The sequence below is a fragment of the Bacillus rossius genome, chromosome 18 (genome assembly GCF_032445375.1).
Source record: "Bacillus rossius redtenbacheri isolate Brsri chromosome 18, Brsri_v3, whole genome shotgun sequence".
NCBI classification, from domain to species: Eukaryota; Metazoa; Arthropoda; class Insecta; order Phasmatodea; family Bacillidae; genus Bacillus; species Bacillus rossius.
Window position 1 is genome coordinate 12,290,992 of NC_086345.1, and position 16,529 is coordinate 12,307,520.

At 40.7% G+C, this 16,529-nt stretch overlaps 1 protein-coding gene across 1 annotated transcript in view; it reads right to left on the reverse strand.

Annotated features, from left to right (window-relative positions):
* Positions 1 to 16,529, reverse strand: part of LOC134541375 (potassium channel subfamily T member 2) — a 284,414-nt gene that overhangs the window by 14,032 nt on the left and 253,853 nt on the right. The window contains 1 exon segment of the mRNA XM_063384799.1: positions 5,110 to 5,202. Coding sequence (XP_063240869.1) covers positions 5,110 to 5,202 — 93 coding nt within the window.

Consider the following 16,529-nt stretch of genomic DNA (forward strand, 5'->3'; position numbering starts at 1 on the left):
GCTAGCAAAAAGTAAAATCACCAAAAAATTATACTTAAACGTTTTATTTGTGTTATTTCAGCTATTACTATTACAAAGTCTCAGGGCTCAGGACACAGCCAACTGTCTGGTCAGCTGAGTGCGGTAAAGGGGCTGAGGCGGTGAATATGCTGGGTTGGTGGCCCCAGCCGCTGGTCATTGCCGAAGCCCTAACACCCTCCCGATCAAACAACAGGGAGTTCTGTTTTATATATTAAGCTCTGGAATCAATCTAAAACGAACTGGAATGTTACTCCCATCCTACCCTATTAGGGCGCATATGAGGGGAACTTGATAATACAGGCCGTAGGTCGGAATAATCTATTAGTATTACTATTGCTAGGTCCTTCTTAAATTAGCTGCTGCTGTTGTTTGAGGCTCACGATCTTATATGGGTAGCGTTCCAGATATTTGCAGAGTTGAGTTGAACATTTTTTTGATGAATTTCTGTTATGATGTTTGAGCCTCCGCGGATAAATAAGACTGCTCTTGGTAAGATGTGGGGACTGTCACTGTCTGTTGTCCAAACGGGGGCAGTGACACTCCCACCAGGGGACAGTGACACTATCACCAGGGAACAGTGACACTCCCACCAGGGAATGGTGACACTCCCACCAGGGGACAGTGACACTATCACCAGGGAACAGTTACACTCCCACCAGTGAAAAGTGACACTATCACCAGGGAAAAGTGACACTCCCAACAGGTAACGGTGACACTCCCACCAGGGAACATTGAACTATCACCAGGGATCAGTGACACTATTACCAGGGATCAGTGACACTATTACCATGGAACAGTGACACTATCACCAGGGAACAGTGACACTATCACCAGGGGACGGTGACACTCCCACCAGGGGACGGTGACACTATCACCAGGGAACAGTGACACTCCCACCAGGGGAAAGTGACACTATCACCAGGGAACGGTGACACTATCACCAGGGGACAGTGACACTATCACCAGGGATCAGTGACACTCCTACCAGGGAATGGTGAAACTCCCACCAGGAACGGGTGACACTATCACCAGGGGACAGTGACACTATCACCAGGGGACAGTGACACTATCACCAGGGATCAGTGACACTATCACCAGGGATCAGTGACACTATCACCAGGGAACAGTGACACTATCACCAGGGAACAGTGACACTATCACCAGGGAACAGTGACACTATCACCAGGGGACAGTGACACTATCACCAGGGATCAGTGACACTATCACCAGGGAACAGTGACACTATCACCAGGGAACAGTGACACTATCACCAGGGAACAGTGACACTATCACCAGGGGACAGTGACACTCCCACCAGGGGATGGTGACACTATCACCAGGGAACAGTGACACTATCACCAGGGAACAGTGACACTATCACCAGGGAACAGTGACACTATCACCAGGGATCAGTGACACTATCACCAGGGATCAGTGATACTATCACCAGAGGACAGTGACACTATCACCAGGGAACAGTGACACTCCCACCAAATGCCGTATATCTAGCTAGAGCTAAGATGTTACACATAAAAAAATAAACTGGCTGCACAATTACTAATATAAAATACTTTTGTAAACTAATTTATGAGTATACGCCCTTGCGAAATAGATTTCTAGATATCTTAATGGTGTAATCTGGATGATCCGGCTATATACTGATTAGTTTTCAGTATTAAAATAATAACATTAAGTAATTGAAAGTTATAATGGATTATTATTAACTAAATACATGGGGTGATTTTGTTCAATAACTTATGAAGTCATAATTTACGATCTCTAGGAGCACTGACCCAACATATCACATAGTAAGTTTCTATAACAAATGTCACTAGGTTGGGCACTTCCGAGATACGCACAAAAAGCTAACAAAGCCGAAGTGTTAACATTTAGCAAAACAATGGCGGTGGATCTTGATCGTTTGACTCATGCAAAGCAAATGGCTTCTAACTTAGAATTTTGTTTAAAATTCAAGTAGAAATTAAAGCAAGCACTGTTATCCAAACCCAGAAGCCCGAAAAATTTCAATTTATTTGAATAAGGAATACATGTACGTAACACACAAAATATATCAATTGAGAAAAAAGTTACGAGTTCAAAATACTCTAAAATACGTACGAAGAAATTTACGCACGTATGGAGAAACGTACGTAATTAATCGGAATATCAATACGATTTATCGTATTTATCGCAAGTGGAAAACGTGGCGGACGTTGCCATAAGCCGGGGGGGGGGGTAAGGTTTGTAGCCACTCAAATATGTGATAACTATGTTGGGTACTTTGTAGTACGCATGCACGTACTTAATCGATATATTTTTTCTCAAGGGTCTCTCCCACGAAGTTGGTGCCGATTACTTAAATGATTGGTTGCTATACTTAACATGTGTTTTCTGCAAAAGTTTGAGCAGTTATCTGCCATTGCCTGGCACACAAGCGCACGTGTTTTCCAATGAGTGTGTTCGACATGTTCAGTCCACAGACATTCCATTTTTTTTTTGCCAGAGTTGTGTACGCACAACTTTCAAGCACCCAAGTAGCAAAATAAATTTCGAAATATATTATATATATATATATGTGTATGTATATATATATATATATATATATATATATATATATATATATAGAGAGAGAGAGAGAGAGAGAAGGTTAGTATTTTGGACCCTGATCCAATTCAAGCAAAATGAGATTAAACCTTACTTTATTGTCACAAGAAAGTAATCCTCATATAATGTTGCAGATGTATTGATTTTTTAAGCATGGTTGTAACTGTAGTTTTTGTATTTTTTTTTATATTTATATCAAGCGCGGCTCCAGAGGAAGGGCGCAGGGGGCGATAGCCCCTTCCGAGCCCAAATTTTACTTCTTATTTCTTTGTAGGGAATATTAATGTTAACTTAAATACTTTCGTTGAAGTGCTAAACTCTTCTTTCAATCAAAATTTGTACGTAAATACTAAATGTCAGTATTTGAGACCATATATTTAGTGAATATCCCAAAGGCAATGTCATGATTGTTAACTGCATCCTCCTGAGTGTGAGAGCCCTGCACGAGAGGTCTTTCTGGAGCCGCCATTGATTTTATATTTTGAATTTTTTTATACTGACGATAACCGTCACGCTCACCCGGCTCGCACATGGCTTTTCCTCCGGGGCTGTGATCCCCCCTCCCCATTTTCTATAGAACGGCCCCGCGGCCGATGTAGTGATAGCCTCCCGCGCGGATATCACGTGGCACTGTTGTGTGCAGTGCATCCGCCTGTGTATCGATCCGCCAGATGTGAGACCTATTTGTCCATTTATTCATTGTTGATATTTGCAACATTTTTTTTTTGTGGCGTCAGGGCGTTTTTTGGGGAAGCCTTCTTTTCACAGACGAGAGAGCCAAACGCCCGATTATGCATCTTCTTTTTTTTTGTTCATTGCAAATGTGTTGATAAAAGGATACTAATGGTCAATTAGGTTAGGTTAGCTACATTATAAATACGTACTTTAAAACATTGTGGACGGTTGATTTGGTTAGGATAGCTACATTAAAGATACGGGGGAAAAAAAAAGCGAGCATGAACTTCGGGGAACTTCGGGATTTGGCTTTCTCGTTTGTAAAAAGAAGGCTTCCCGTTTTTTTTTTTTTTTTTGATTCGAGTCGTTTGTTGATCACCGCGCGCTCTCGTTCGCGCAGTGTGCCCGGACCGTCTCTCTGTTTCCCGCGCTGACGTCACCTCCCACATCGGCTGCAGTAGTCGTTAAAGGGGCCCGCCTCGTCAGGGGTGTATCTGTGCTAGCGAGGCGGGATGATAAGCGCGACGCTCGCTGGTGCTTCTAGCGCGGTGTCTCCTCTGGACTGGCGCGCAGTCTTCTCGTCGTGCACATGAGCGGTGACCGTAACATTACACGGTGGAGAAATGAAGATAAAGCTGTACCGCAAGTCCCTTAAGTGCTTTCAAGAATCTGTACCGGTTGTTTCACGCCCAAAAATTACCCTGAAAAAATGCATTTTAGCCATTTTAACTCTTCTAAAAATAGTCACGCGAGGATTTTGGAGACGCATACATAGTTCACACGCAATACAAATTCGTAATTTTAATAGTTAAAGTAATGTAAATAACAATTTCCGCATGTTTGCCAGAATTTACTGTCAGAGATTCGTGGAAACTATTTTTAGCTTTCTTTAAATTTCAACAATCCTAGTAGAGTTTCGTTCAGCCTTCTTGTCTTATGCTTAGCCATCAGGTATCTCAGAATATTGGACAAGGCCCTAAATTACACTTCCCCCAAACAAAAATGGGATAAAAACTGGAGAGTGGTTGTTTTGAAGTTCTGGGTTTGAATAATCTACACATGCTACATGTGTTAAGGCAGATTTACAATCTATCAGTGACAGTCGCGCATGTATTTGTATATGTACATGGTGATATAATAATGTTATGCATGCTAAAATGTACGAGTTGCAATTGAATGCACAACATATAATGAAATAAAAATGCACAACAAAAAAATTACCAATCATGCAAAAACGTAGAGATGTTATAAAAAAAAATCCAAGCCAAATGAATTATAGCTCTTAAAAATTGCTTTTAATCTGAACAAAGCTGGTTCATCTTGTTGTTTGAAACCCAAAACACGAGATAGAGAGATTTTAACGTGGCGAGACAAAGTGATTGCGTGAAATTGTGTATAGTGCGGGCCAAAAGTCTGGCGAACCACCGGCTCGGAGACGAGGCGCTTGAGGGGTGAGTGGGATGGGAAGGGGAAGTAGAGGGTAGTGACTGCGTGTAAGTAAGTAGACGCCAGGGAGGTCGGGGAAAAAAAAATTATCAGCGTCTTTGAGCTTGGCCAAGGTGTGTGCTGTGACAGTTCAAAATATGTTGACCGTGTGGTGACCGATACGTAGATACAAGCTCCGGGGTCATTTCGATGACATCATTTTTTTTTTTAGTTTTTGGAACGGTTGATGTGTAACCAGGCACTGTTTGAATCAAGAAGACTTTTGGCCGGCACTATACACAGAGAGGCGGGGTGAAGCCCGTGCACACGTCACGAGTCTGCCCGCGCATGCGCAGAGTTGCCCGGGCGCCCGCGACTACTCACCATGGACGGCTTGGTCTGAACGCAGCCCAGACAGTTCGAGATCTGAGACTTTGGTCTGTACGTGACCCCCACCCCCGGCTCGGCGTCCGTGTCCTCGTCAAGCTTGAAGGCAACAAGGGGCGGGTGAGAGAAACACACGTCGCCACTCGACAGGGCATGCAGCTATGCTAGACGGACTCACACAACACCAGGTCAACACACAACAGATAAGGTTTAGTGATGGGCATGGGCAATAGATCCCGGTGTTTTTTTTGGGTGGGAGGGGGGCCGAGGCCTTTCCTGGAATTACTGAGGAGGGGGGCGGGCTTTTCCTGGTATTACTGAGGGGGGAGGGGCTTTTTCTGGAATTACTGAGGGGGTGGGACTTTTCCTGGAATTACTGATGAAGGGGGCGGGCTTTTCCTAGAATTACTGAGGAGGCGGCGGGCTTTTCCTGGAATTACTGAGGGGGCGGGCTTTTCCTGGAATTACTGAGGAGGGGGCGGGCTTTTCCTGGAATTACTGAGGAGTGGGCGGGCTTTTCCTGGAATTACTGAGGAGGGGGCGGGCTTTTCCTGGAATTACTGAGGAGGGAGCCGGGCTTTTCCTGGAATTACTGAGGAGAGGGGCCGGGTTTTTCCTGGAATTACTGAGGGGGGGGCTTTTCCTGGAATTACTGAGGAGTGGGCGGGCTTTTCCTGGAATTACTGAGGAGGGGGCGGGCTTTTCCTGGAATTACTGAGGAGGGAGCCGGGCTTTTCCTGGAATTACTGAGGAGAGGGGCCGGGTTTTTCCTGGAATTACTGAGGGGGGGGGGGGGAAAGCCTGCTGCATTCGCAAAACGCGTGTCCGTGAAACGGGTTTGCTGTAAAAAAACTACTTGCTCGTCGCATATATTGCAGGCCGAAATAAAGGCACCATGCAACACGCAAGCAACGTATCAAGAGATAATGTGTTGGTTTACCCCCTCCCCCCCTTTTGCAGGAAAATTCCGCGGCCCACCCCCCCCCCTTGAAAAATACTACAGATTTTCTCCCCCCTAGTAAAGGGGCCAATAAAATCCTCAGATGCCATTTAAGTCCTTGGAATTCGACAGGTTTGTTACTCGAGGTAAAATAATCAGAAGGTATATATATATATATATATATATATATATATATATATATATATAGAAGAGAAATCAAGAAAATCGAACATTAGCACACGTGTAGTCGACTCTAATCTTATGTGCAGTCGACATGCACACTACGTTATTTATCTGCAGATTGCATCTGACACCAGCTACAATGATCTGGAGATGTTTGTTTGGCACACACGAGGACACATTTGACAGGAAAAGAGATCGTTCATAAATTTGAACATGAAAACATGCTTTTATTATGTAAAATTAAATTTAAAAAATAATGATTTGGATATTTATTAAATACTTAAATGTTGGAGTTTTGCTCTCAGCAGCTGGGTGTTTTAACAATCACACCCGCGGAAATAATTAACACAAGTGTTTAAATTTTACCTAAGAATGTAAAAATTTTCTCTGGCCAGTACACAATTCAAGCAGGATTGGTAGCCATACTCCATTTTTTTTATAGATGGTTTGTTACCAAATAATAAAATGCCTGAGGGCTGAGAGATTAGTGTTACTGTCTTAATTACGAGCGTTGAAAACAGCCATCTGCTTTCACAGTGCACGCTTTTCAATCGAATCACGAGGTGCAGGTATGAGTAGTATAGGAAAGTATTTTCTGCGGCAGGATGCAGGATGTGGATTGATGATTGTCGGTCCGCCATCTTGGATTGTGACGTCACGGCGGCCATCTTTGACTCAAAATTCCTCAAAATTCCTCAAAATTGACTCAAAATGACTCAAAATTTCCCGTTTTCGAGGAAAAATTTCCCTTTTTCGAGGGAAAAATTCCCATTTCGAGGAAAAATTAGGATTTCGAAAAACCACAAATGTCTTTTGCCTTAGAAAGAACACAAATTCCTGATATAGGCTTAAGCATCCTTAACTACAGCCTCCGATAGCCTCTTTTAATATTATGACGTCACCGTTGCAATTTTCGTTACGCCCGCCATATTGAAAATCCGCAATTTTTATGTTAGAAAATCGAGAAAAATTTTAAAAATCAATAAAAAATTATTTGATCGAATTAAATAAAAATCTTTAAAACCACTGTTGCAGTTATCGTTACGGTCGCCATCTTGGATTATAAAAAGGTTGCATATTTCGTTACACCCGCCATCTTGGTTGAGTACCATGTCATTCTTACACTTTATGTTACGACCACCATATTGGATCCTATTAATGTTGCAATTATCGTTATGGTCGCCAACTTGAAATTTAGACGCCATCTTGGAAATCAGTATTTTTTATGTTAGAGATTCGGGAAAAAATTTAAAAATCATAAAAAAATTAATTTAATAGAATTCTGATTGATTATATGGATTCCCGTCCTTGGTTCGAAACCGGTGAGGGCATAAAATAAAAAAAAAACATCAGATCCTTCCTCCACAGAAGCCAACCAAAAGACTGACATACCACCACCAATAACAAGGTATTTACCATCAGCTGGTATGACGTCATGTCCACCATCTTGAATTTGTACGCAGAAGACAGCCATCTTGTTGTAGTCTGCTAGAGTGTGCTGGCGACATGTTAGTATAATGTTCTGTTCACCATACCTTTAACCTTGTCTATTGACATTGAACTTTGTCATTGACCTTGACCTTGAACCTTGACCATGAAATTTGACCTTGAAATTTGACCTTGACCTTGAAATTTGACCTTGACCTTGAAATTTGACCTTGACCTTGACCTTGAACTTTGACCTTGACCTTGAAATTTGACCATGACCTTGAAATTTTACCTTGACCTTGAAAATTGACCTTGAAATTGAAATTTGACCTTGACATTGAAATTTGACTATGTCCTTGAAATTTGACTATGTCCTTGTAGACCATCATGGATCCGACATTTTATGTTCAGTACATGCTACCAGGAGCTACCACCTGCCGGAGTACACCATCTTGTGTGTGTACTTGTATTATAGAGTACATTTCCATCTGGATAATTTTATTCTAACCCGATACAGTGCAGTAATCATTTATTACTGAGGTGCCCACCATCTTGGAAATTCGTAATAATATCACATAAATTCGGAAAAAATTCCAAAAGTCTCCGAAAAAATCAATTATTAATTTACAAATTGATTCGATCCGCTCCAGTCCTTGGTTCGATTCCTGAATGATGCAAAACATTTAATTTTATATAAAAAATAATAATTTCAATAAACCATGTTCAAAATTCTTAGAGACTTTAAATCCTCTACTACCATCATCCTATCAGACATCAAGACCACCATATTGGAAATTCGTAATTGTAATGCTAGAGATTCGGGAAAAAGTTCAAAATTCATTAAATAAATTTGTAATCTATATACTGATTGATTAGATCGACTAAGTTCCTTGGTTCAATCCCTGGCCGATACAAAACAGCTCTAATTTTAAAAAAGTACCAGAAAAGTGTAAGGTTCGAGAAATAAAACACCTCAAAGTCTTTTACAAACATAATATTTATTACACAATTTATATCCTACTACAGAATCACTTGCGAAAGCCAGCAATCTTATAAACATTTAGCCCTGCATAGACGTGCAACGACTACATCTTAGCTCCAAATGGCTCCAAATACTCCAAACGGTCTCCAAATGGCTCCAACAGCCTCCAAATGCTTGACAGCTCCAAATGGCTCCAAATGCTCCAAATGCTCCAAATGTCTCCAAAAGGCTCCAAATGCTTAACACAGCTCCAAATGGCTCCAAATGCTCCAAATGGCTCCAAATGCTCCAAATGTCTCCAAAAGGCTCCAAATGCTTTAAAAGGCTCCAAATGCTCCAACAGCCTCCAAATGCTTAACACAGCTCCAAATTCCTCCAAATGCTCCAAACGGTCTCCAAATGGCTCCAACAGCCTCCAAATGCTTAACACAGCTCCAAATGGCTCCAAATGCTCCAAACGGCCTCCAAATGCTTGACAGCTCCAAATGTCTCCAGCAGCTCCAAATGCTTGACAGCTACAAATGCTTCAAAAGGCTCCAAATGCTCCAAATGGCTCCAAATGCTCCAAACGGCTCCAAATGCTTCAAAAGGCTCCAAATGCTCCAACAGCTCCAAAAAAGGCTCCAAATGCTCCAACAGCTCCATCTTCAATTGGTTACAACTGATTCCAATTACTTTTCTTATCGAACTTGGCATGATTACTGACATGACTTTATTAGTATACATTTTGACTGGCAGTGGTAACGTTTTTTTACACCTTTAAGTTATAAGTTTTATTTAGAAATCAGATTTCGATAAATGGTAGCTACCATCTGAAAAGAAAATATATTAATTTATCTTCAAGTTTATACACATACATTTAATTTAAGCTATTATTGTATGTAGCCAGCTTCCCTCAGTTCTTTGAGTATGAAGGATATTTCTTTAATGTTCGAATAGTTTCCTGCACAAAGCGATCCATGTAGTAGTCGTAGCCTGTCAACCAATATGTTAGGATCTTCCCATGATGTATAATCAATCTCTTCTGCTGCAATCATCATCCTTGCATGTTTATAATAAATATTATTATCTCTGGTGTCTATCGTTTTAACAGCAACCACAAGGTCGCTTTCTTCATCTTGCCAGTGATTATCACAAGCTTGATCAGGATAATTTATTTTATTACGACGTTTCCATCGTTTTGGTCTCAAGCCACCATCACAGTTTTCGCTCTTGCTTGCTTTCGGTGCTTCAGCACAGTACTCAATCATGTCACCCTTAGATGTGTCAGCACAGTCTTCGTTCATGCCAGCTTCTGATGTGTCACCACAGTCTTCAATCATGTCAGCATCACAAACTTGATCAGGATAATTTATTTTATTACGTCGTTTCCATCGTTTTGGTCTCAGACCGCCATCACAGTCTTCGATCTTGCCTGCTTTAGGTGCTTCAGTACAGTACTCAATCATGTCAGCCTCAGATGTGTCACCACAATCTTCAATTATGCCCGCTTCAGATGATTCATCAAAGTCTTCGACCTTGTAAGCTTCAGATGGTTCTCCATCTTTCTCATTTTCATGGAGACGACTAGATATTGGAGTAAATATATTTTCATTTCTAATGTGGTTACAACTTCCTTCGTTTGTTTTAAATTTTAAATTATTATCCTGATCCAGATCAGTAATTTTAGCATTAGCTTTTTCGCCTTCGTTCCTCTTCCGCGATGTTGTAGCCCAGTCTTCGTTATCTTTATTCATCTTAATTGTACAGGTCTTGTAATGTCTATCCAAGTAATATCTTCTACCAAAAGATTACTGAACTAGAACTCTATCTTTGTTCAACAATGAGAAGTTCCCAAGCTAGCAGAATATATTTATGTATTTTTTTTAAATTTGTAATTAATTTATTTTTATTATTATTTTTTCCTGAAATTTTATGATATCAAAGAAAACTTTGGCGGTTTTCTCCGTGTGCTCCTGATTATTCTTGTCAATATTATGGTGGTTTTCTCCGTGTGCTCCCGTTTATTCTTGACAGCATTATGGTGGATTTCTCCGTGTGCTCCTGATTATTCTTGACAATATTATGGTAGTTTTCTCCGTGTGCTCCTGATTATTCTTGACAATATTTTGATGGTTTTCTCTGGGTGCTTCTGATTATTCCTGACTAGACATCTGATGGTTTTCTCCGAGTGCTTCTGGTTACGGATGAGGAATTGATCTCTGCATGAAGCATTTTTTACTTAATGAGTTATGTCATTTTTTATTCAAGGTTGCATTTAATTATTGAAATTGTACCAATAAATCAGCACTTGTAATATTTTTATCAGGTGGAAATTTAAAAAAAATATATCATTTCTCAGTCAAATAATCTCTGAGAAAACTAAGAAGCACTAACAGGATGGACGAACTTCCTTCTCCTTGGAGTCTAGCGAAGCCATCCTTCTTTTGCGATCGTTAGTGAGCATCCCGCATCCCGCATAAAAGAACTAAATAATATTTACCTGCAAGTAACATGTGTCGACATCTGTTGTTGAAAAGCAGAACTACTTGCAAAAAGTACCTTTGAATGAGATAAATTAATTCTCGCTGATGAAATAATTAAAAAATTCTATTTAAGTAATATATCTAATTTAAAACTCTTAGTTTGCATCTGGCATTAGTCTCAATAACTAATATGAATCCTGAAACGGGATTTGTTTCTGTATCAAAACGTCATCACTGTAGATACTGTAGCAAGGTGTTTACCTTCAGAAAGAATGCTAAACGACATGAGAGAAGCGAGTGTAATTTGGGTCCTTTTCAAAAAACATTTCATTGCAGTCAGTGTCAGAAATCCTTTGGTAGAAGATACTACTTGGATAGACATTACAAGACCTGTACAATTAAGATGAATAAAGATAACGAAGACTGGGCTACAACATCGCGGAAGAGGAACGAAGGCGAAAAAGCTAATGCTAAAATTACTGATCTGGATCAGGATAATAATTTAAAATTTAAAACAAACGAAGGAAGTTATAACCACATTAGAAATGAAAATATATTTACTCCAATATCTAGTCGTCTCCATGAAAATGAGAAAGATGGAGAACCATCTGAAGCTTACAAGGTCGAAGACTTCGATGAATCATCTGAAGCGGGCATAATTGAAGATTGTGGTGACACATCTGAGGCTGACATGATTGAGTACTGTACTGAAGCACCTAAAGCAGGCAAGATCGAAGACTGTGATGGCGGTCTGAGACCAAAACGATGGAAACGACGTAATAAAATAAATTATCCTGATCAAGTTTGTGATGCTGACATGATTGAAGACTGTGGTGACACATCAGAAGCTGGCATGAACGAAGACTGTGCTGACACATCTAAGGGTGACATGATTGAGTACTGTGCTGAAGCACCGAAAGCAAGCAAGAGCGAAAACTGTGATGGTGGCTTGAGACCAAAACGATGGAAACGTCGTAATAAAATAAATTATCCTGATCAAGCTTGTGATAATCACTGGCAAGATGAAGAAAGCGACCTTGTGGTCAGTGGCGTAGCGTGCCATCTCGGCGCCTGGGGCGGGAGACCAATTTTGCCGCCCCCATTCTATAGGTGCTTAGTTAAAATTAAATTTCACATGCAATGAGGTACCTTTTATTGAAGTTAAAATAGGATGAGCGGTTTTACAAGCGGATTCTACGGGCCTTATGAGCAGCGAAGTCAGAAATAACTTTGTCAAAATCAATATTAGCAGCCAATTCTTGTTCAATCGACAATATAGCCAAGTTTGATAGTCTAGCGGAGCTCATAGTAGATCTGAGGTAATTTTTTATTAGCTTCAACTTCGAAAAACTTCTCTCACAACTTGCAACACTAATCGCCAAAGTCAAATATATACGAATCAAGATGACTATATTTGGAACCGAAATTCCGAGATTCAGTTTTTGAATGAACTGGAGGAGCTCCAGTGGTCCTTTACCACTTATATCTTCCTCTGATTCAGAACAGGCAACAACAACAAACTGCTGAAGACGCTTCCGCTCCATCTGAAACTCGTCCTTGTCGATGTCTTCTAATACATGGGAGGAAAGATCACACTCGAACTTGCTGTCCAAAAGTTTCGCTGGCATCAAAAATCTGAACTTGTCCGATATTTCTTGAATTTGCTGGAATCGAGTCGTCATTTCTTGAATGATCTTGTCGAATGATGCGATAATCTCTCGACGGATTTCCTGTTCGTGAGACAAAGCTGAATCTTCAGAAGATTCATCGCAATGCATGCGTTTTTTCCTGCGAATTCTTCTCGTTTTGAGTTCGATTCCGAGTTTTTCGCAGAGAGTCTTAGCAAAGTCAATTGCTTCTTGCACGAAACGGTCTCAACTTTCCACTAAGAGGGTTTTCAAAGCGCAGAGTTTCTGAGCACACTTATCCACACTTAGTCCTCGTTGCTGCAGGTAAATCTGTGCGTCATCTACTTCAGGTAGCACTGCAGCCCAAAAGCCAAGAAAAGTTAGGAAGTTAAATGACTGCATGGCTGTCAGGAGAAGACTGGCTACCGATCTTGTTTCGGAAGTTTCAGATGAATCTGTTAATTTTTCCAGTACCTCAAGAACTACCTCAAACTTATTTTTAAGCATCTTGACAGCTACATGTCTAGCGCTCCAGCGCGTTTCAGTGACTCGTTTTACTGCTTGAACTGTGACGGCAACCAAAGCGTTCCATCGAACAGTTGATGCGGAAAAGAAGGAAAACAGCTTCTCCAGAGTTACAAAAAACGTCACGGAATCCACTGATTCAGAAGAAGTGTGTACCCCAGCCAAGTTTAGTGAGTGGTTTGTGCATGCAACGAATATAGTTTTCGGATTCAGTGCTTTAGTCCGGGCTTGAACTCCATTGTGGATCCCTGACATTGTGGCAGTATTGTCATAAGCCTGTCCTCTCAGATTCTGTATGTCCAGTCCGTCTGATGTTATCTTCGCGATTATATCGTTCCTGAGATCTTCTGCATTTTTTCCTTTTGGTTCGAAGAAGTCAATGAAAGATTCTACCACGGCGACTTTTTCTCCTTCGATATGTACATATCGCAGAACTTGGCTCATCTGGTCATTGTGGGAGATGTCTGGTGTACTGTCGAAGATTACGCAATAATATTTAGCTTCTTGAATACGACGGATGATGGTGGATCGAACTTGCTGTCCCAGTAAGTTTATAAATTCATTCTGGGTTTCTGGAGATAGATACGAAACTGAGACTCTTGCTCCCAGCTTTATCTTTGCCAGGTGTTCCATTAGAAGAGGGTCGTATTTAGCTAGGAGGTGCACTAACTCCAGAAAGTTCCCGCGATTGCCACTATCATCTCCTCGAATGTCTTCTCGATGTCCTCTGAAGGCCAGATTCTGTTTGGCTAAGAACTGGATAATATTCAGCAACCTGTACAGTACATCCCTCCACTTCTTCTCCTCACTTTCGAAACTTCTTGTTGTTTCTGATCGATGGTTGCTTTACAGTTCAGGCGAACTTCCAACTCCTTCCATTTCAAAAAGCTCTGTTCATGGCCCAGGCTATTTTCATGGTCTCCTATTCTTGGATTTAGCTTCCACCATTTGTTGAATCCTTCTTCAGATGCGAAGTTAGAGCCGGAATTGCCAAACAGCTTGCAAGAAAAACAATACAAGGATTGCTTCAAAGGTGAGTACACCATCCATGTTCGGAGAACCTTTTCGCCGTTAGATAATGGTTTGTAGAACCACTCTTTGGTTAGTTTTCGGGTACCGCCTTTCTTTGAAGTCCCTGAGCGAACAACATCGGCAAATTTGGAATCGATGTGCTGTACTGAGTCAGATCCGCGACGTACTAGAAGCGTTCTTACTTCGTCGGTCATAGGAGAAGGCCAGCAACCTACATCGTCGAGATTCACATCTTTGATTTCGGCAGGAGCAGAAGGCACGATTTCAATTATGTCTTCTTTGGCAACATTCACTTTTTATGCAGGCTTATGACTAGATGCTTGAGGTACTTTTGATGAGTCGACTTCGTCTTGACCCTGCTCTGTGGTGGGACCAGAACTACTTCCAACTGCGACGGCAGGTACGTCTTCTTCTTGTACCTGTAAAATAAGTTATGTATTCCCATGAATATTGGCCGGAGGACACGTTAGAATTTCAAATAAGTTTTTTATCTATCACAAAGCAAAAGTGGTTTTGGTGACGGCGCGGTTTGCCGGGCTTATAGGAAAATTTACAAACAAAATTGATTTTGTATGGCAGCTACCTTTTTTAGAGTTTCCCGGTAAAAACTGACTGAGTAAGCCATGTTATAGATGTTATTAAAAGATAAAATGACGAGAAATTTGAGAAAAATCGTTGGCGACATTTTTGAGCTAAATGAAAAATTATGTTTTCTTTGTGACAGGTACCATAAATAATAATGTTATCCAAAAACAAAACGAAAATTCCTAGACTACTACTAGATTTACAAAACATCCCCTATTGAAGTTTTAAATTCAAGTAGCAGGACAAAATTCAGTCGTAAACTTAAAAAGATGTACCTTAACTCAATGTAATTTATGTTAATATACTCCATACTTTTTAAACAATAATCAATGTTCAAACAGCTATTAGAGCAATTTTAAGTGTATTATAAAATAAGATTTAATGAACGAGTGTGACTCCGTACTCACAGACAAACCTAGGTGAATAGGTTTTGCGAGACTAATGTAAGAAATATTGTAACTTTTGTAAACAATAAATAAATAATAATAATAAATAAATGGAGTAATTCTAGGCCATGCATGATTCTAGATGGAGGAATCATATACCTACTTACACTGGAATCACTTCCGCTGCTGCAGGATGCCACCGAAGACGTTAACGTGGCTTTCGAACCAGAACTGGAACTAAAATATTTCAATAATGCACCTTGAGACTTCTTCGCATCTGCTTCTTTCTTAGCCTTTTTTTTGCGGAATTCCGCACCGCTTTCTTTGACTCCTTTTCATTTTCAAAAACTAGTTCAAAGATTGGGTAAAGTTCTAAATGTTTAGTTTTAGAAGATTCAACAGTATTTAAAAGATCGAAACATAATCAAAATGACTTTCGTTCCGTATCCGAAACTCTCGCGAAACAAACATACGAGTAAAGCGTGATTGCGTAGCGGTACTTCACGATGCACTAAAACAAACAAAGATCAGTACTGTAGCATGTGTGCTACAGCTGCTACCTTTGATAATGTAAAACTTTACAGTACAATGCGTAGTACTAAATTCAATGAGTACGAAAGAGAGGCATTGACACGGGCCGACGCGTGAAACAAAAGATTTTGTATGAGTAATGAACATAATAAGGAGTGCCGCTCAACTCGCTCGCGCGCGCCGGGCGGCGCGGCGAGATACGATGTTGCCGTTCGTATGTAAACAAACAAACATTATAAAGAGCTCTGTCAGTGATTTCGCAGTTTTTCTTTTAAATAAATATTAAAAAATAGTTGGTGCGCAAAATTTTAGATAAAAATGGACCATTATAGTGTGTCTGACACATGTAATGAATGAATCATAGATCAGATCTCAACCCGCTTCACCGGCGACCCGCCCCCGCGGGCTGCCGCCCGGGGGGGGCCGCCCCCTCCGCCCCACCCACGCTACGCCACTGCTTGTGGTTGCTGTTAAAACGATAGACACCAGAGATAATAATATTTATTATAAACATGCAAGGATGATGATTGCAGCAGAAGAGATTGATTATACCTCATGGGAAGATCCTAACATATTGGTTGACAGGCTACGACTACTACATGGATCGCTTTGTGCAGGAAACTATTCGAACATTAAAGAAATATCCTTCATACTCAAAGAACTGAGGGAAGCTGGCTACATACAATAATGGCTTAAATTAAATGTATGTGTATAAACTTGAAGATAAATTAA